Source organism: Lampris incognitus, chromosome 2, assembly GCF_029633865.1.
Source record: "Lampris incognitus isolate fLamInc1 chromosome 2, fLamInc1.hap2, whole genome shotgun sequence".
NCBI classification, from domain to species: domain Eukaryota; kingdom Metazoa; phylum Chordata; class Actinopteri; order Lampriformes; family Lampridae; genus Lampris; species Lampris incognitus.
In genome coordinates, this window is record NC_079212.1 from 12,509,715 (window position 1) to 12,530,755 (window position 21,041).

Below are 21,041 nucleotides of genomic sequence, written 5' to 3' on the forward strand. Positions count from 1 at the left end.
TTTAAGTCGTTGGCTAGTCAATCCCTGCTCTTATTTGACATTTTAGCTCGTTTTTAACATTGAACGAGGTGGCAGCCGTTCAGTTTTGGTTTGTTTCCCTCAAGTTTCGAATTATGAAACGCAGCAACCAGTAAATATGAAGGTACTGAAAATTTTTTTTTTTAAATCAGGAAAATAAATAATTTACCGTCAGGGGTTTCGCCAAAGTTACTTATAACAATTTAAAAAATGTATTTTCATTTCAGTTTTTATTTTGTTTTTTTGATAAATCGTTCAAATCCTGTGCGAAATCCCAAACGATGACCTCACCCACAAAGAAGAAAATATGTGACGTAGAGGCCAAGATGGCGGCTCCCCTCGCCACGATGAAATTTTGGAAGCCGGGTAAGTACAGGAAATATGTCTACCGCCGGGCACAGGCGGACTTTTGCTGTGTCTGGGTTAATGCGGGAATGGTCGTGGGCGGTAGCCGAGTTCCCGGTTTCGGTGCTGCGTTGTGCCGAACGTGCCTGCGTGATTATCTGCGGACCTGCAGCGAGTCCGGCTCGAGGTTCCGTTGCCTTGACAGGGAGCAATGCAGGGTGTCCTGCCAAATCCGTCTCCCCCTGCAGAATATGCATCCCTTGGCTTCAGTTTAAAGTGGACCCTGGTTATTATATCTCCGTTCCATGTAATGAAATGTAAAAATGGCAACGTACTGATTGTTCAGCTGACAGTTTTAGTGGGGTTTTTTTTGGAGATTATCGCGACGGGGTTTAGACACCGAAACGGCGTACAGAAAGCAAGACGAGTGGCTCGTCTGCGTCTTCCTAAAACGAACACAGGTTAAAGTTTTGCAAACGTGAGAAGCGAAATAAATTCGTTTATTCCTCTGCACGAAAGCACGGTGAGCTACAGCCACCACATCGGTTCAATATGTCGTGTAAATCATGCTGTTATGGTGTGTGCCTGTCTAACTTCACATTGTGCATTCAACTGCATTGAGAATGTGTGCTCCCAAGCAAAAACGTTTAATATTAAAAATGCATCATGTCTCTGGGATAGGTATTCTGCAGGGGATACAACACAGGCAGGCTGCACTTGGTTTTATGATCTGTGAATGAAAAAAAACATTATATAGAGAACACGACTGACGAAAACCACAAAGATACCAGCCATATAAACAGTTTTATTCAGCGCAGTAAAGGGCTTTATTTCCCACTTCATGTAATTGCACTAACCCCTGCTTCTCATATTTCCATCCTTCTCCTGGAGCATTTCTGGTCACTAGATCAGCATGCATTCTTCTGTTAGACAGTTACAAAATGGCATATCCCAGCCACTTAATCTCATTGCTTTTTTTTAAATCTCCCCTGTTCTCCATCATGATCTGTCTCTCAGGGTCTGAGGCACCCGGAATATCAGAGGAGCGGGAGCTCACAACAGAGACCACTGGTTCCCCAATCATTTTCAATCCGCACACCGCCCTCTCCATAGAGAAGCAACGGCAGAAACTCCCTGTGTTTAAGGTAGCTTATGTTTTTTACACAATGCAAAATGTAATCAAGGGTACTGTGGTAAAGCCGTAATTGGACTTAAATGGCTTTATTGTGGCTTATTAAATTGGCGTATTCATTATGGTTGCAGCACAGAAATAACATCTTGTACTTGGTGGAGAGCTACCAGACTGTCATCATCGTCGGAGAGACGGGATGTGGAAAGACGACACAGATTCCGCAGGTTAGTATGATTTAGTTTAGCTGCCATTTTGGTACTTGAGGTTTTAGTTTTTTAACTAGGACCAAAAAGAATGAAATGCAAAAAAAAAAAAAACTGGTCAGGTTTTCACATTCTTTGTGCTCAGCAACAGCCAGAAATCGATTGTTTTAAAGGTTAAATGTACATCAAGTCAAATAGCTGCAAAGCACAACATTGCAGCCATGGCTTGATACCCTTCGTGCAGCATAACTCACATACTGATTAAATGCGACCTTGTCTAGATGCTTAGTAGCCTCTTTTTAGCAGGGTTGAGAATAAATGAGTTCAGGCTTAATTTATGCAGTTTCCGTATCTGAAATGTTGTCTCTTTTTTGTAGACCACCTCATACTGACTTTACCATCCTGTTCTCATCTCCTTTCTTTCAGTACTTGCTGGAGGCAGGCTGGGCAGCAGAAGGCAAAGTTATTGGGGTGACACAACCCCGTCGTGTGGCTGCTATCTCTGCAAGTATTTTCTTAACATATTTGTGTTATTCCTCACGGTAGACAGCAAATTACCCGTCATCCGGTATCACTCATTGGCAATGCACTTCTAGAGTAGAAAAAAATTGTTATGCAGGAAGTGCACGACTTTTCCAAATATGATTATCCTCTTTCCCCTTGGTAGGTGGCTAATCGAATTGCAGAAGAGCGAGGCGCACTGCTGGGACATGAGGTGGGCTATACTATCCGATTTGATGACTGCTCTGATCCCCATGCCACCAGGATCAAGGTATTCCATGCCAGAAATGCAGTTTTGACATAAGTTAATAGTTCCTTTCAAAAGCCTTATTGTGTTTTTCTGTATCAGTTCTTGACAGATGGTATGCTGGTACGAGAGATGATGGCTGATCCTCTCTTGAAAAAATACAGGTACATGGTTGAACTGATGAAACTGGGCCATATCTATATCATATATTCTTTGAGACTTTGTGGGTTTTACCTGTGCTAATGCTCTGTGTTGTCACCCTCAGTGTGTTGATACTAGATGAGGCACACGAGAGAACCCTGTATACAGACATAGCCATTGGTTTACTAAAGAAGGTAACTTTGACACACCACAATCAAATCTGCATCTTTTAAACTGTAATTTTCAAACAGTCTTTGAACACATGGCATAAAGTCCTACCTACTTTTCTCTTTTCACCCTGTCCCTTGTTCTCGCCTTCCTCTCCCCCCCGACAAAAGATTCAAAAGAAGCGGCGAGATTTGAGGCTGATTGTGGCCTCTGCTACCCTGGATGCCAAGGTGATTGTGTTAACCTCATTAAGATGGACAGATATGCCTGAGTAGAGCGAAAGGGATAGACGAGAGAGGAGGTGATGCCAGGGCAGAACATGCTGTACTGACATCAGAAAGTTCCTGATGACACCAACAGTCAGGCATCGACTGCACTCAGCCTTGAGCAAGCTAGAAGAAGTGCCATGTCAGACATCTATCAACTGTAAAAGAAGATTAGTCTTTTTATCCCTCCCTGCCAGTGTTTAGTTACACCGCAGTAGTTGAGATGCACATTGCATTGAAATGCTAATTTGGCTGCAAAAAGCATACACTATTCCTTTTATTTTGCATATAAAATTACAGATGTAAAAAATGTTTCATGCACCTAACCAATTTTGCTTTATTTGGATGAAGAAATTCCAAGAGTTCTTCAATTTGAATGAAACTGAGGATCCCAACAAGGACACATGTGGGATTCTGACAGTGGAGGGTCGTACCTTTCCTGTGGATGTTTTCTACACTGTCAGGTACTTAACAACACAGAGAAACTCAGGAAATGATTCATTTGGGTTATAATCTGTTGTAGATAGGAAATACAGCTTCGACATGAGTCAGGTCTGATTATGTAGGTCGGTATTATGACTCTATTGAGAGAGCTGCAAAAGGCAGAACCGAAGTGAGGAGTGAAGGAGTGCTTTGTCCCTGTAGAAAAAAAAAGATGCTGTGTTCCTCTCAAGGGCACCAAGACGAAGTATCAAAATTGCTAAAAGGCTTACTGGAGGAAACAAATGGAAAAACACCAGAATCAAATCCCACCAAGATACAGAAGATTGAGGTTATAACCTTCAGCAATTGTTAATAGTTTTTATCCTCTTACTGCCTCATATTTAACCCAAAGGAATGATCTCAAACGCCTTTTCTTACTTAAACACTACGTATGGCATGTGTATGGAACAAGGACCTTGTAGAGTTTGAATATGTACACACAGTACCAGTCAAAAGGTTGGACACACCTACTGATAGCAGGATTTTCTTTATTTTTACTAAATTTCACAAAAGTACTAAATGAAAAAACTTGATGTGGTGGTGGGGGTGCACTTCACAATGTATATTTTTTAGATTTCGAATTACTTTGGAAAGAAATCAGAAATAGGCAATGATTTCAAGATTTTGAAAAACTTTCAGGTGTGCCCAAACTTTTGGTTGGTACACACACGCACACACACACACACACACACACACACACACACACACACACGCACAGGCTTCCAAAAGTACTCAGCCCCTTCACTTTTGTACGCTGATTTAATTTTAAATGGATAAAATTGCCACCCCCACCCCCCATCAATCTACACGTAATAACCCATAATGACAGTGAAAACATGTTTTTAGAAAATGTTTTACATTTATTTAAAATCAAAAAGGGAAATCTCTCATATAAATAAGCGTTCAAATAAGTATTCAGACCCTTAATTCAGTACTTTGTAGAAGCCCCTTTGGCAGCAATTACAGCTTTGAGTCTTCTTGGATTAAGTCTCTACAAGCTTTGCACACCTGAATTTGGGCAGTTTATCCCATTCTTCCTGGAAGATCCTCTCAAGGTCAATCAGATTGGATAGGAAGCGTCTGAACTGCCATCTTCAGGTCTCTCCACATATCTTCTATGGGGTTTAAGTCTGGGCTGTGGCTGGGCCACTCAAGGACAGTCAGAGACTTGTCCCGAAGCTACTCCAGCATTGTCTTGGCTGTATGTTTTGGGTCACTGTTGTGCTGAAAGCTGAACCGTCGCCCCAGTCTGAGGTTGGGTGCACTATGAGCAGGTTTTCTTCAGGGACCTGTCTGTATTTGGCTGCATTCACCCTTCCCTAAATTCTGACCAGTCTCCCTCTCCCTGCCGCTGAGAAGCACCCCCATAGCATGATGCTGCCACCACCATGCTTCACCGTAAGGGATGGTATGAGCCAGGTGATGAGCAGTGCTTGGTGTTCACCAGACAAGGTGCTTGGTGTTCTGCCCAAAAAGTTAAACTTTTGTCTCATCAGACCAGAGAATCTTTTTCCTCATGCTCTGAGTCCTTTAAATATTGTTTGCCAAACTCCAAGTGGGCTGGAGTTTGGCATATACCTTTCGCTCAAGAGTGGCTTCCGTCTAGCCACTCTGCCATAAAGGCCTGATTGATGGAGTGCTGCTAAGTTGGTCGTCCTTCTGGCAGGTTCTTCCATCTCTATAGAGGACTCCTGAAGCTGTTTCAGAGTGACCGTTGGGTTCTAGGTCTCCTCCCTGACCAAGGCCCTTCTTGCCTGGTCATTCGGTTTGGCCGGACGGCCAACTCTAGGAAGAGTCCTGGTGGTTCCAAACTTCTCCCATTTCACAATTATTGAGGCCACTCTGCTCCTGGGAACACTCAAAGCTTTAGAAATGGTTTTATACCCTTGCCTTGATCTATGCCTTGCCACAATTTTATTGCGGAGGTCTACAGAGAATTCCTTGGACTTCATGGATTGGTTTTTGGCCCAACATGCAGGGTGAATTGTGGGACCTTATATACATAGCTCCAGTCAAGTTGTAGACACATCTCATGCAAACAGGATGCACCTGACCACAATTTGGAGTGCCACTCCAAAGAATACTTATATAAATGAGAGATTTCAGTTTTTGATTCTTAACAAATTTGCAAAAAAATTGGGGTGCCTCTGTAGCTGAATGGTTACAGCGCATACCACATAGTTGCAACCGTCGCTGGTTCAATTCCAGCCGGTGACCTGTGTTGCATGTCATATCCATCTTTCTTTCCCCCATTTCTACTCTACCTCTTCACTGTCTCTGTCTAATAAAGGTAAAAAAAAAAAAAAAAAAGATAATCGTTTAAAAAAGTGCAAAAAATTTCTAAAAATGTGTTTTCACTTTGTCATTATGAGTTATGGGTGGCGCAGTGGTGCAGTGGTTAGTGTGGTAACCTCACAGCAAGAAGGTCCTGGGTTTGAGCCCCGAGGTAGTCCAACCTTGGGAGTCGTTCTCTGTGTGGCGTTTGCATGTTCTCCCCGTGTCTGCGTTGGTTCCCTCTGGCGGCTCCGGTTTCCTCCCACAGTCCAAAGACATGATGGTCAGGTGAATCAGCTGTACTAAATTGTCCTTAGGTGTGAATGTGTGTGTGTGTCGGCCCTGTGATGGTCTGGCAGCCTGTCCAGGTTGTCTTCCCACCTGCCGCCCAATGACTGCTGGGATAGGCTCCAGCATCCCCCTAACTCTGAGAGCAGGATAAGCAGTTTGGATAATGGATGGATGGATTGATTATGGGTTATTGAGTGTAGATTGATGTGCAAAAATGGCAATTTTGTCCATTCAAAATTAAATCTACAACACAGTGTGTAAAAAGTGAAGGTGTCTGAATAACTAATGAAGCCAACAACTCTTTCTCCCTCAGCCTGTTCATGGTATGTAGTATGCTCACCAACTGGTTAATCATCCCATGTAATCTTTAACCACTGAGTGTCTCGTTGTGCATTTATGTTTATTCTCAGTCCAGTTCCAGATTACGTGAAGGCCACAGTGGAGACGGTGATGAAGATCCATGAGACAGAGGATGATGGAGATGTCTTAGCTTTTCTCACAGGCCAGGTTTGTGGCCTTATTTGTTGAACAAAATGTTCATCTCCAAGTTATTTGCTGCCTTCTGATTGCAGCGCAAATCTTTTCTCGATGCAACCATTTTATTTAAGATTGAGCATGTATTTTTTGTATTTTAGGATTATTAAGTTTAACAGGAATTTATTTTAATGTGCCTTGTATTTCTCCATGTAGGAAGAGGTGGAGAAGGTGGTGTCCCTTCTACAGGAGCAGGCCAGAACTCTGTCACGGTACGGAATGAAGAAACACCTGAGGGTGTTACCCATGTATGCTGGTCTACCATATGCTGAGCAGATGAAGGTCTTTGAGAGGGCACCCCCTACTGTGCGCAAGGTGAACATTGTGATCTTTTTCTTGTGTGTTTATCAAGAGAACATCTAACATTTTATTTAAGGTGGAAAATGGAAGTCTAAAATTGATGATGCAGATAGTTTTAAGCAGTATAAACATTTAAATTTAAAAGTCATATCGATGATTTTTTTCCTCTCATCTTGCCTCTCCCAGGTGGTGGTGGCCACTAACATAGCTGAGACCTCCATTACTATAAATGGTATAGTGTTTGTCATTGACTGCGCATTTGTCAAACTGCGAGCCTATAACCCCTGCACTGCCATTGAGTCACTGGTGGTCACTCCCATCTCCAAGGCCTCCGCCAGCCAGAGAGCTGGCAGAGCGGGACGCAACCGGCCAGGCAAATGCTTCAGGCTATACACAGGTATACTTGTGCTTGTGTGTGGTGAGTGTCAAGAATGATTTGAGTATTTTTTCAGAAGTGTGTCTGTGAGAGGAATGCGGAATTTTTAACATTGCTTCTCAGTGGTGCAGCGCTGATTAGCCAGGGCTGTCTTCTCCCTCCCTCTGCCTTTTTCTCTTTCCCCACTGCCACTGCTGGCTTCTCTCTCGCTGTCTCTCTCATGGCTCGCTCTCTCTGCCTGTGTTCCTTTCATCAGAGGAGGACTTTGAGAAGCTGCCTGCCTCTACTGTGCCAGAGATGCAGCGTACTAACTTGGCCCCTGTCATCCTGCAGCTCAAAGCCCTCGGCATTGACAATGTGCTGCGATTCAGTTTCCTCTCTGTGAGTAACTCAGCTGAATTCTCAAGGCAGCTGTGGTGGTCTCAATGGCTGTGAGAGGAAATGTGTTCTACATTTTAATTAGATAGAATGGCCTCCAGAGATAACTAGGATGGATCTGTAAAATTAATGCAATTGGTGTACTGTTGTGGTGCTCCTGAAAATATGAAAACCAAGCCTTAGAATAAAGTGAGTTAGACACTTTTAATAAGAGCCGTTGTAATCTGTTATTGGACTTGTCATGATCTCCATTATTCTAATTTGGCAGCCTCCTCCTGCCCAGACCATGGTCCAAGCTCTGGAACTACTCTATGCTCTTGGAGGTAAGAGACAAGGCTGCAAGGTGGCATACTGATCGTGGTGAGGCTGTTCCTCTGGCAGACTTTCTTAGGATCTAACCAGCAGGGGTGCCCTTTGGTCAGGCTATATACCCCTATCAGGTTCAGGGGTAACGTTTTGTAGCCAACCCTACTTTTGTACCTAACCCTACTATAACTGAAAGAATAAGTTATTGCACCAAGACATACTATTATAAAAAGTCTCCCAAGATGACTGACTTGCCCTTTTTAACAAAAGAAATCTGTCTTTGTGTGTGATTTTGTTTCTCTACACTCATGGGGACCAAATGTCCTCATAAGGAGAGTAAAATTGGCTTGACTTAAAATCACAAAGCACCTACTTATCGGGGACATAAGGTGATAAGTTATTTCTGGGCTAGGGGTGAGGTTTACAGCTACAGTTATGCTTTGGGGTTATGGTTAGACATTGGTCTAGTATTAAAGTTAGGCATTAGAATTATATTCAGGGTTAAGGTTCAGTTTATTTATTTTTTCTTTTGGTCCATGTTGGGGTTAAAATTAGGGTTATGGTTCGAGAAAAGGTAAAGGTTAGTTTCAGTTTTGGGGTTAGGGAAATTGGATTTTGACTCTTAATGTAACTTTTTTCCCCATGAGAATATATAAACTAACGTGTGTGTGTGTGTGTGTGTGTGTGTGTGTGTGTGTGTGTGTGTGTGTGTGTGTGTGTGTGTGTGTGTGTGTGTGTGTGTGTGTGTGTGTTTGCGTGTTTGCAGGTCTGGACCAATATGGCCGTTTGACTGACCCCATGGGAGTGCGGATGTCAGAGTTCCCTCTCAGCCCCATGTTTGCCAAGATGCTTTTAGAGTCAGGGAATTTTGGTTGTTCTAAAGAAATTGTTACCATAGCAGCGATGATGCAAATTCAAAACATCTTCATTGTGCCGCCCAATCAGAAGAAAGCTGCTGTAAGTGAATACAGCCTTGAAAATACGTTATGATGTATCAAGTGTTTTTCATCGTCACATTTCCTTAGATTTTCATCTCACTCTGCAGGCCCGAGAGCACAGGAAGTTTGCAGTGGCTGAGGGAGACCATCTCACAATGCTGAATGTGTATGAAGCATTTATCAAGGTATGTGAAGCTGGAGCTCAGTCACTACCAATGAAACCATTTGTGGCTTGTGAATTGAGCAAAGGACATGAACTGCAATTGGTTTAGAATGTGTGCATTTCTTCTCCTTTCTCCCCTCCAGCACCAGAAGAGCTCCCAGTGGTGCCAAGAACACTTCCTCAATTACAAGGGTCTCCTGCGGGCCATCACCGTACGAGAGCAACTCCGTCGGCTCATGAACAAGTTTAAGGTGCCACGGACCTCCAGTGAAGGTGAGTATATGCAAGGAAATGATGTGCTGTTTCATGTGTCTTATAGTACAAGCAATCTCATTGTTCAAAGACACACTCCAATTGCGCAGACAATTCTTTTGAAGGGGCTATGTATAATTTCTGCGTACTGACCTCTTTTTGGCCAGCGTTGTGAACAAAAATAAGTCAAAAGAGACAAGACAAATAAAATCAAATGGAAAGATAGTGTCTACCCAGCACGTTTGCCAACATCTGTCATTTCAGAGTACAGTCAGTAGATTTCAGTTTCCTGGGATTGCCAAGGACTGCGAGTGTTTGGCCAAGTCTTTAGGAAACAGGGCATCAAACAACAGCAAAAACAACTGTTTTTTAATTCAGAAATCTGGGGAGTGGGAGAACTGTCTGATCAAATCAAATCAAATGATTAACATTGTTTCAGTCACTACCACTATACAAAGCCAGCTGATATTTACCGGACATGTTATGCTTAAGGAAAGCCTAAATATTACACCAAGCCACTCCAAAAGCTCAGAAAACTGTGCTTTATTGTTCCTCCGATGATACTTGCCTGCATCGTGTACCCTATGCATTTTGTTGTACACCTGATTTTAATGCAAAATTTTATACTTGATTCCGGGTGTCCGGGTAGCCTAGTGGTCTATTCCATTGCCTACCAACACAGGGATCACCGGTTCGAATCGCCGTGTCACCTCTGGCTTGGTCAGGCACCCCTACAGACACAATTGGCCGTGTCTGCGGGTGGGAAGCCAGATGTTGGGTATGTGTCCTGGTCGCTGCACTAGCACCTCCTCTGGTCGGTCAGGGCGTCTGTTCAGGGGAGAGTAAGAACTGGGGGGGGGGGATAGCGTGATCCTCCCACGCGCTATGTCCCCCTGGCGAAACTCCTCACTGTCAGGTGAAAAGAAGCTGCTGGTGACTCCACATGTATTGGAGGAAGCATGTGGTAGTCTGCAGCCCTCCTTGGATCGGCAGAGGGGGTGGAGCAGCAACCGGGACGGCTCAGAGAGCGGGGTGATTGGCCAGGTACAATTGGCCAGGTACAATTGGGGAGGAAAATCCCAAAAAAAAAATCCAAAATTTATACTGTGTTAATATGATGAATTAATATGGGATGATTTGATATATTCATCACTGCTTTGTGTCATTGTCCAGGTGATCCTGATGTAATCCTTAAATGTATTGTGTCTGGGTTCTTTGCCAATGCGGCCCGTATTCACCATTCAGGTTCTTACAGGTGAGGTCCTATGGCTGTTCATCATCAATGTTCCTTTTACTCTGGTAAAGGTGATTTGAGTGTCTATACACTTTGTCTGTACACTTTGAGCTCTTTTAAAACACTCTCCTTTTTTATCCCCTATACCTCCCCTCTCAGGACTCTACGAGATGACCGTGAGCTTCACATTCATCCCAACTCCGTGCTGTTTGGAGAGAAACCTCCAAAATGGTCAGTAGATTATATGTGCACACAAAGGAGTGCAATACAACATTGTTTTTTCCTTGGCTCCTATTATCCTTGTATCTTAACATGTTCAAATAGGAAGGACGGTCCTCTCTCTCAAAAGCAAATTTAGACTTGCAAAGTTTTTAAAAATGTTTTTGATATTTATTTTTTGCTTTGTATACCTGCAGTATAATAATAGATGAGTTATAGTCAAGGCTCAGCGTTTTCGGTTTTTATTTTTCAAAGCCATCCAGCATGCCGAATTTTGCCACAAGAGGACACTGTTACATAACCTCACACGAACAGGAACAACTTTTGGATCCGTGGAAACATAAAATCCGGGTGAAAACCAGTTTAAAAATTTGGGTATTTTTTGGTGAAAATCAGTAAAAACCCAAAACGCTGAGCCTTGATTATAGTCCACTCTATTATTATCATTTTTTCCCCCCCTTTTTCTCCTCAATTGTACTTGGCCAATTACCCTATTTTCCGAGCTGTCCCGGTCGGTGCTCCACCCCCTCTGCCGATCTGGGGAGGGCTGCAGACTACCACATGCCTCCTCTGATACATGTGGTGTCGCCAGCCGCTTCTTTTCACCTGACAGTGAGGAGTTTCGCCAGGGGGACGTAGTGTGTGGGAGGATCACGCTATTCCCCCCAGTTCCCCCTCCCCCTGAACAGGTGCCCCAACCGACCAGAGGAAGCGCTAGTGCAGCGACCAGGACACATACCCACCCACGTACATCTTCTCACCCGCAGACACGGCCAATTGTGTCTGTAGGAACGCCCGACCAAGCCAGAGGTAACACGGGGATTCAAACCAGTGATCCCCGTGTTGGTAGGTAATGGAATAGACTGCTACGCTACCTGGACATCCACTCAGATTATTGTTTGACTGTTTTGTTACTTTTTAATAAGGAAGCAAATTTTATAGATTTTCTTTACCCACTATTTACAAATATGAATTCATATAGTTCTATCACATCTTCGAGCATTCTGCAAGTGAACGCGTTTATATGTTGCACAATTTATAAACATTTGTATATGTGACTGCTGTTGAGTCATTTGATTGTCGAACCTCGGATCCAGGAGGAACAACGCAGATTCCGTCCTGGCCGTGGAACAATGGACCAACTCTTTACCCTTGCGGAAGTGCTGAAGAGAGCATGGGAGTTTGACCAGCCAGTCTACATGGACTTGGAGAAGGCTTCGACCATGTACCCCGGGGCACTCCGTGGGGGGTACTGCGAGAGTATGGGGTACCGGGGAAGTTGCTAGAAGCCATCTGGGCCTTGTAAAACCAAAGTGAGAGCTGTGTTCGTATTCTCGGCACAAAGTCAAACACATTTTCGGTGGGTGTCGGACTCCGCCAAGGTTGTCCATTGTCTCCGATTCTGTTTGTGATATTCATGGACAGGATCTCAAGGTGCAGCCAAGGTGAGGAGTGTGTCTATTTTGGGACCCTCAGAATTGCATCTCTGCTCTTTGCAAATGATGTGGTTTTGTTGGCTTCATCAGAACGTGACCTCCAGTGTGCACTGGGGCGGTTTGCAGCTGAGTGTGAAATGACTGGGATGAGAGTCAGCACCTCCAAGTCCGAGACCATGGTTGCTCCAGGTTGGGGATGAGTTGTTGCCTCAAGTGAAGGAGTTCAAGTATCTTGGGGTCTTGTTCATGAATGAGGGTAGGATGGAGCAGGAGATTGACAGGGGGATTGGTGCAGCATCAGCAGTAATGCAGATGTTGTACCAGACCGTTGTAGTGAAGAGGGAGCTGAGCCGGAAGGCAAAGCCCTCAATTTACCAGTCAATCTTCGTTCCAACCCTCAAGCTTTGAGTAGTGACTGAAAAGGTGAGATCGCAGATACAAGCGGCTGAAATGAGTTTCCTCCGTAGGGTGTCTGGGCTCAGCCTTAGAGATAGGGTGAGGAGCTCAGACATCTGGGGGGAGCTTGGAGTAGAGCCACTGCTCCTTTGCATCGAAAGGAGCCAGTTGAGGTGGTTCGGGCATCTGATTAGGATACCTCCTGTGCGCCTTCCTTTAGAGGTTTACCGGGCACGGCCAACTGGGAGGAGACCCCGGGGTATGAAGCTACAAGCTTGGCACACCTATATTTGGGGTATTTCTCCCATTCTTCTCTACAGATCCTCTGGAGTTCTGTAAGGTTAGATGGGGAGTGTCGCTGCACAGCTATTTTCAGGTCTTTCCAGAGATGTTCAATGGGGTTCAAGTCTGGGCTCTGGCTGGGCCACTCAAGGACATTCACAGACTTGTCCCAAAGCCACTCCTTCGTTGTCTTGGCTGTGTGCTTAGGGTCGTTGTTGTGTTGAAAGGTAAACCTTCGCCCCAGTCTGAGGTCCTGAGCGCTCTGGGGCAGGTTTTCATCAAGGATCTCTCTGTACTTTGCTCCATTCATCTTTCCCTCGATCCTGACTAGTCTCCCAGTTCCTGCCGCTGAAAAACATCCCCACAGCATGATGCTGCCACCACCATGCTTCACTGTAGGGATGGTATTAGCAAGGTGATGAGAGGTGTCTGGTTTCCTCCAGACGTGACGTTTGGCATTCAGGCCAAAGAGTTCAATCTTGGTTTCATCAGACCAGAGAATCTTGTTTCTCATGGTCTGAGAGTCCTTTAGGTGCTTTCTGGCAAACTCCAAGCGGGCTGTCTTGTGCCTTTTACTGAGCAGAGGCTTCCGTCTGGCCACTCTACCATAAAGGCCTGATTGGTGGAGTGCTGCAGAGATGGTTGTCCTTCTGGAAGGTTCTCCCATCTCCACAGAGGAACGCTGGAGCTCTGTCAGAGTGACCATTGGGTTCTTGGTCACCTCCCTGACCAAGGCCCTTCTCCCCCGATTGCTCAGTTTGGCTGGGCGGCCAGCTCTAGGCAGAGTCCTGGTGGATCCAAACTTCTTCCATTTACGAATGATGGAAACCACTGTGCTCTTCGGGACCTTCAAAGCTGTAGAATTTTTTTTGTACCCTTCCCCAGATCTGTGCCTCGATACAATCCTGTCTCGGAGGTCCACAGACAATTCCTTTGACTTCATGGCTTGGTTTCTGCTCTGACATGCACTGTCAACAGTGGGACCTTATATAGACGGGTGTGTGCCTTTCCAAATCATGTCCAATCAATTGAATTTACTAGAGGTGTGTAGCGCCGCATTATGTAATAACGCCGCATTATGTAATAATGTAATAAATTTTCACATCATTATGTAATAACGCCACGTTTTTTTCAAATCAAGACATAAATTTTGGTGGTTTATTACATAATGCACCAAATTATTACATTTTCTTCATAAAAAAGTGTAACATCCGCATTTTGTAATAACCGGTGCAATATGTAACAAGTTATTACAAAATGCGGATGTTACACTTTTTTATGAAGAAAATGTAATAATTTGGTGCATTATGTAATAAACCACCAAAATTTATGTCTTGATTTGAAAAAAAAAACGTGGCGTTATTACATAATGATGTGAAAATTTATTACATTATTACATAATGCGGCGTTATTACATAATGCGGTGCTACAAGGTGGACTCCAATCAAGATGTAGAAACATCTCAAGGATGATCAGTGGAGACAGGATGAACCTGAGCTCAATTCTGAGTGTCATAGCAAAGGGTGTGAATACTTATGTAAATGCAATATTTTAGTTTTTTATTTTTAATAAATTTGCAAAAATTTCTACAAAACCTTTTTCACTTTGTTATTATGGGGTATTGTGTGTAGATTGATGGGAAAAAATTGAATTTAATCCATTTTGGAATAAGGCTGTTACATAACAAAATGTGGGGAAAGTGAAGGGGTGTGAATACTTTCCGGATGCAGTGTAGCTTTCTGCCACCGTGACCCGACCCCGGAGAAGCAGCTGAAGATGAATGAATGAATGAATGTATATAAGCATCTTTCTTTCCTCCGCATCAGAAAAAACCCCAAAGAGAAATACTAACATTCAACTGGCATGGATATTGCTTTTATTGAGTGAGGATCACACATCTTTAAACATTATGTCTCACTGCCCCACCTCCCCAATAGTCATTTATTCTTCACAGTCTGGATGGGCATATTCTTCTCTCCCCTCTCCAGGGTTGTCTTCAATGAAGTGGTGCAGACTGCAAAGTACTACATGCGTGACGTGACTGCTGTTGAGTCATCCTGGTTGGTTGAGCTGGCACCTCACTTTTACAAGCAGGCAAAGGTACTCCAAAGAAACCTAATTTCCAGAACAACTTATCCCCATGTAGCAACTGTTAACATACACCTGGACAGGCCAGTTATGTTGTTCGGATTAGAATGAAGAGGCTTCCGTGTTTTTTCATGATGCTTTTTAGCGTACCAAATACAAATGTACTTGTTAGGCCACTTTTAGTCTAGCTCAATGACTAGTTTGATTTTAACGTTGTATGTCCTATCTATTTTCTTTTTAGCATGGATCACTGGCCAGCAAGAGATCCCGGGTTCTCTAAACCTGGCCAGACTATCACTTCTATTAGATGACAAGACCCAGTTTAAAGGAAAAGCACCCCTGCACCCGCCACTGTGCCCCCATCCATCTCTGTATATACAGATGTATTATATATTTATTGTCCATGTCTACCTGCACATCTCCTTCACATAGGAGGCACTATCTGGCCAAGTTGGAATGGACATTCATGGCACAATGTCAGTGTTTCAAGTATGGTTTACTCACATTTGTTTGCTTGTCCCTTTTACTTTTTGCCTTGGTGGGATTGAGCATAGTATTTGTTTTTAACAGTTTACTATCTCAGCCACGAGTTTGCATGGTTGTGAAAAAGATGAGAGCAGACGGTGATGGATTTTAACAAAGTTCAGAATGTGCCTTACTTGTGTCCATTTAGGCATGCCTGGATAGTGGTGACCTTTCATAACTGTAAATAAATCAGAGTAGTATGAGGTCCAGGAAAATGACGGTCCTGTTGCAGGCCTTTCCAGACCTGGCCCTTGGCTTCATTATTTTTTTATTGCTGTATTTTTTTCCTGTTGTTGCACAATAGATATATTTGAAGACAATGGAATGTGGTAATGTTAGACTTTGGGGGAACATAAAGTGGTTTTATTTTTGATTGTTTGCGTCCCCCCCCCCCCCCATAGCCTGGGTACCTTTTATGTTTCTAGTCATTTCACAACATGTGACGTTGAACACAGCAAATCTTCTTTATTTTTTGTACCCTCATTCTGGCCACGGTGCCCGGGGTTACACATGTTCAGGATTTTGCTGTAGCGGTGCTGTCGGTCAGCTCCAGGCAGAACAGCTGATGTGATACTGTGAAAAGACGACTCTGCTTTTAAACCATTTTACAGGTCTTTGTTTACCACTTTACAACTGTCTAGTTCAAACATAGTGGCCTTGATAGCACACTGTGCCAGTTGGTTTTCATCAACCTTATTTCACATTTCATTCTTGGATAGATTGTGCAGACAAACCTGAGCATAGTCAATGCAATCCAAATTAAAAGTGAAGTGCCATTTGTTCCTACTATGATGACGTCAGGTGCATCCAGACATGCAACAAACACCTCAAAGACACGGTAGCATTTATCTTTTTTAGCTGTCCCTTTGACTATTGCAGTTGCACTTCTTCTTAAAGCCTGTGTTTAAAAAGGAAAAAAAGTCAAAACACAAAAACCTCTGTAGTACATTTTCATTTATTCAGTGACCTGAAGTTGTCCATTCAGGTTATTTAGTAGAGTGGTATATTTTCCCTTTTCCACCCCATACCTACTTTTACTTTTTTACATTCCTGCCTTAGTTCTTATTTCTGTACTTTATAATTTTGGTTTTCATCAGGTGTATTTGGCCCAGAAACTATAGAAGGCCTCAGTGAGCAATAGAAAAAGATTGTAATTTTGATCCACTAGAACCTGCTTTCATATCAGTAAGGTTACTGTCCTGAACTTTATTGATTTATGTCTGCTTGGTTTTTCGTAGATAAAATAAGATGCAGTTAAAATAGTCATCCAAAACATGGAGGAAAAACACAACTTCAAGTAATAAATTCAATCCAATTAGATGTGTGTACAAATGAAGTACTCTTGCATGTTACACGGTACTCTAAAGTACGCTTAAGATCACCACGTAGGTCAATTGCAAATGTAGCCGACTGCAAGATGACTCATTTATTCCCATGTGTGCCGATATTCAGAACCTGTAACCAGCCTACCTGTAATCTATAGACATGTAGATGCTAAACTGTGAGAAAAAGCCCTGTTCCCTCACATCTTTTCCACACGTATTCAAATAAAGCCTTACGGTCATGCACAGAGATAATGGCTTTTTGTCTTTGTTAGATTCTGCTCTGTATTTTTGCACAGTTCTTTACTTTAGCCAGTGGGTGTCATTATTATACTTAAAACAAGGGATTTCTCCCCCTAGTTTGCTTGTTACAATAAGACGAGGACTACTCCGTGTGAAGAATTTCCAAAGCTTTCAATCAGTTATTTTTTTACATTTTTTTTTTGGACCATACATCCAGGGCCATAGGCAGACTTGTCATATTCCCCTATATCTTTACAGATAATGACAGGCTATACTCGAAGTAAAAAAAACCAAACAAACAAAACATTGACCCAATGGTTGTGATGTATAAATAATAATACATATCTGCACTATCAGATCATTTATACTACAGTTAAGCCATTGTAGGTTGAAGTGGATAGAGTGATTTTGTCAGTTGTCATTGTGGCACGGGGTCATGGCTAGAAGAGATTCACAATTTATCATAATGATGTAATACTCCCACTGTCAGGTGCAGGGCTGAACAAGACTGTGCAGAATGTTGTCCAACACCTTGGCAGTATTGACCATGCAGCATTAATTCCAATAAAATGTCAAGTGTTATGATTTGCACGGCTGCCCCGTGATGGGTTTGAGTAGAGAATAGTAGGAATCAGGGCTGAGAGGCGGGGGCTATGGGCAACAAAAAGGGCATATCACCCGCAGAACCTCTTTTTTTTGTGGTTATTATTGTTCAGCAGTACTGCTATACAGTATGAATAAACTGCTTTTGTTCAGGTTTTGCTTATTTATCTATACTATCAGCAGTGACATGTTTGAATTCAGAATGTCAGGTGTTTTATCTCAATGTGACATTGATTTTCAAGAGTCATTGTACACCAGATACTGAAAATAATCATTAATAATCTAACACAAAGTGAAAGACAAATAATATCTTTGGTCACATGAAAATCATATTTGCCATAACTGCATGCTGATTCACTCTCCTACACACAGTCTCTCTGGCTGTTGTACTTTCTGTAATGGTGAAAACATAAAGGGGAAACGCCACTATAAACTATCCCTAAGAAAACTGGTCTGATAACTCGCAACAAAAACTCAGCCAATCAAAGAACCTCACCGGTTGAGAATGGAGGCATATTAATAGTTTCAAAATAAATGTAGTGAAAGGAGCCAGTGTGCCGTAGCCCTGGATAGTTTCTGTCTCTGGTACTAACTTGTGGCACATATCTGGGAGCATAGGCGGCCTTAACCCTCTGGGGGCCCATTTCGAGAACTAATGTGCGAAATATAAAATAAATAAAAATACAAACACAAAATATTTACTAATGTGAAATCCAATATTTAACAATCAGAATCAGAATATTCACCCACGAGGCGAAATTGGGTTCTATTACAGACAGACGCTTTAATAAGAAAAAACTAACAAGATACAAGATAACAAGAAAACAGAAACAAATAGGAACAAGAAAACAGAAACAAATAGGAATAAAAAATAAATAAGAAATAGAAATAAGAACAAAATATATCAATAAGCATGGTTGGTGCACTTAACACCCTATCTATACTGCACTACTGCAGCACCAAACAAGCGGCACGAACGAGACCCGACAGGGTGAAACAAGTGGAAGGACCAGCCCAATGACCATTAGGCCCGTCTGACGCTCCGAGGGAGGAGATGTAAAGTTTGGTGGCCACAGGCAGGAATGGCCTCCCGTAGCGCTCTGTGAATGAGTCTATTACTAAAAGTTCTCCTGTGCCCAACCAGCACGTCATGGAGTGGGTGGGACACGTTGTCCATGATGGCACATAATTTCAACAGTGTCCTCCTCTCAGAAACCACCGCTAGCGAATCCACTTTCACCCCCACAACTTTGTTGTTTTGTTGTCTGACTGCGCCGCCACGCTTCGATGGTGACGTCAAGAACTGCATGCATACCGGTACTCTCGTCTCTTTAGTCAGCGTGCCAATCGGTCACGTGTCCTTCGCGTTGCCGCCATGTTGGGTCTGGCCGTGGATCGTGTAGCAACCGTTTGTTTATTCTATAAAACGTGTGTTCTCGCCGCTCGTTTTTGCTCAAAAGTGCGTTTATACGTTAAGAAAAGTTAATTCTTACTTCGCACATTTTAAAAAAAAACTGATAAGTACCTGGCTGTGACAGAAGTAGGGAAAATTCTTCCGAGTTAGTGCCTACCCGCTCAAACGGAATTCGTCAGTCATGGTTAACTTCTGCGCCATCCTTGGGTGTTAAACCAGAATCCGAAGGGGCAGGAACTCTTTTTTCCCCCCCAGATTACCAAAAGTTATCACGCATCAAGGTGAAGATGCAAAATTGATTTCAGAAGAGAGACGAGCCGTCTTGGTTGGCTCGGATTAGCAGATCAGATTTGACCACGGAGAAGCAAACAGACACCAGAGTTCGTTTAGATCCCTTCGTCTCCGGGAAACCTCTTTTCGCCAGGGCGGACATAGACTGGGCACCTACTTTAAACGGGGGACACAGCAAATTCAGGCCTCCCGCAGATTCATCACTGAAAAAGAATCGTTAGAGGTCAAAAAAACGGAAGCAACAACAGGCAAACCAAGATGAAGGCAAACAGACCCCTGACAAGTTGCCGAACAATAAGGACGGATACATCGAAACCGCGTTGGTAACAAAGGATTATCTTGTCAAACTGATATGACCCGTGAAGAGATGTATGACTTGGGGGAAAAAAGGTATGACAATGCGGTAGCAAAGCTTGATAAGTTATCCTTTACTGAAGAATCATTGAAGGAAGATGACAAAAAAGTTGCAGTATACACAGGGCTTCCACATTTTCTCACCCTGTCTTTAGTATTTAGCCTTGTTGAGCCATATATACATTTAACACATGAGTTCTTTATTGACCAAATTTCAGCAGTTCATGGCCCTTTTACTGCGACTGAGGCTTAACCTGTCTGTTGAAGGTATAGTATACAGATTCGATTTATCCAAGTCTACAATATCAAGAATATTCCTACGGATGCTAGACATTGCCTTTGTTAAGTTTTCATTTCTGATTAGTTGGCCAGAAAGATGAGAAATATGGAAAACAACACCACTTACATCTCGACAGCATTTTTGGGACCAAAGTGACAGTAGTGATACACTGCTTTGAAGTTTTTGTGGAGAAACCTTGGGAGTTTACTTGCAAGGGCACAAACATTTTCAACATATAAGCATCACAATACCGTAAAATTTTTGATTGGAATTTCTCCACAAGGAGATATTCATCTCTAAGGCATGGGGTGGAAGAGCCAGTGATAAATTCATCACTGAAAATTGTGGACTGCTGGATAATCTGCTGCCAGGTGATGTCATTCTTGCAGATCGGGGATTTAATATTGAAGAAAGTGTTGCCCTTTATTAAGGAGAAGTTAAAATCCCAGCATTTATTAGAGGGAAGAAACAACTTGCTGCACATGATGTGGAGAGTACAAGAAAATTTGCCTCTGTAAGGATTCACATTGAGAGTGGTTGGACTTGTACGTAGAAAATACAGAATTCTGCAGTCTACCCTTCCAACAGACTATTTAAATACAAAAGATGTTAATGGTGTAACAACAATTGATAAAATTGCTTGTGTCTTAGCAAATACTTGCAATAGCATAGTTCTTACAGAATAAATGAGGTTTCAAACTTTCCTTGTAAAGTACTTAGCTACAAGTTCTGGTAGTAGGCAGTTCTTAAAAAATGAAGATGCGCCAGCAACAGTAGTTTTCCACATCTCTTTATCAGGCAGGATTCTTTCAATAAATACATATTTCTCTGTCCACAAGAAAAAATCTCCAAAGATGGCTTCTTTATACAGATTGATCTGGCTCTGTACCTGGTAATAATATGCATGAGATCTTGATAATTGCATACCACCACTACACTCAACAAGTTAAAAGTTTTTCTTTTTTAGGCCAGCTTCAATGCTTGAGTCATGTATACAAAAAGGGCACTTTATTCCTAATGAACCATTCCCACAACAAC

At 42.8% G+C, this 21,041-nt stretch overlaps 1 protein-coding gene across 1 annotated transcript; it reads left to right on the forward strand.

The window, feature by feature from the left end:
• Nucleotides 1–344: 344 nt before the first annotated feature.
• Nucleotides 345–17,062, forward strand: dhx35 (DEAH-box helicase 35). The gene is made up of 21 exons (XM_056274202.1): nucleotides 345–384; nucleotides 1,381–1,508; nucleotides 1,627–1,719; nucleotides 2,125–2,202; nucleotides 2,366–2,470; nucleotides 2,549–2,610; nucleotides 2,712–2,781; nucleotides 2,926–2,985; nucleotides 3,373–3,485; nucleotides 6,480–6,576; nucleotides 6,760–6,918; nucleotides 7,090–7,300; nucleotides 7,536–7,660; nucleotides 7,926–7,980; nucleotides 8,730–8,920; nucleotides 9,009–9,086; nucleotides 9,208–9,337; nucleotides 10,490–10,571; nucleotides 10,710–10,781; nucleotides 14,872–14,983; nucleotides 15,213–17,062. The coding sequence occupies exons 1-21, from the start codon at nucleotides 345–347 to the stop codon at nucleotides 15,249–15,251; spliced, it is 2,100 nt and encodes a 699-aa protein (XP_056130177.1). The 3' UTR covers nucleotides 15,252–17,062.
• Nucleotides 17,063–21,041: the final 3,979 nt, after the last annotated feature.

Bases quoted from the DNA above. Each gene is read 5' to 3' on its own strand.
- dhx35 (XM_056274202.1), top strand. From the start codon at position 345: ATGGCGGCTCCCCTCGCCACGATGAAATTTTGGAAGCCGG. The intron at 6,577-6,759 runs GTTTGTGGCCTT...TTCTCCATGTAG, and splicing joins TAGCTTTTCTCACAGGCCAG to GAAGAGGTGGAGAAGGTGGT. The intron at 14,984-15,212 runs GTACTCCAAAGA...TTTTCTTTTTAG, and splicing joins ACTTTTACAAGCAGGCAAAG to CATGGATCACTGGCCAGCAA.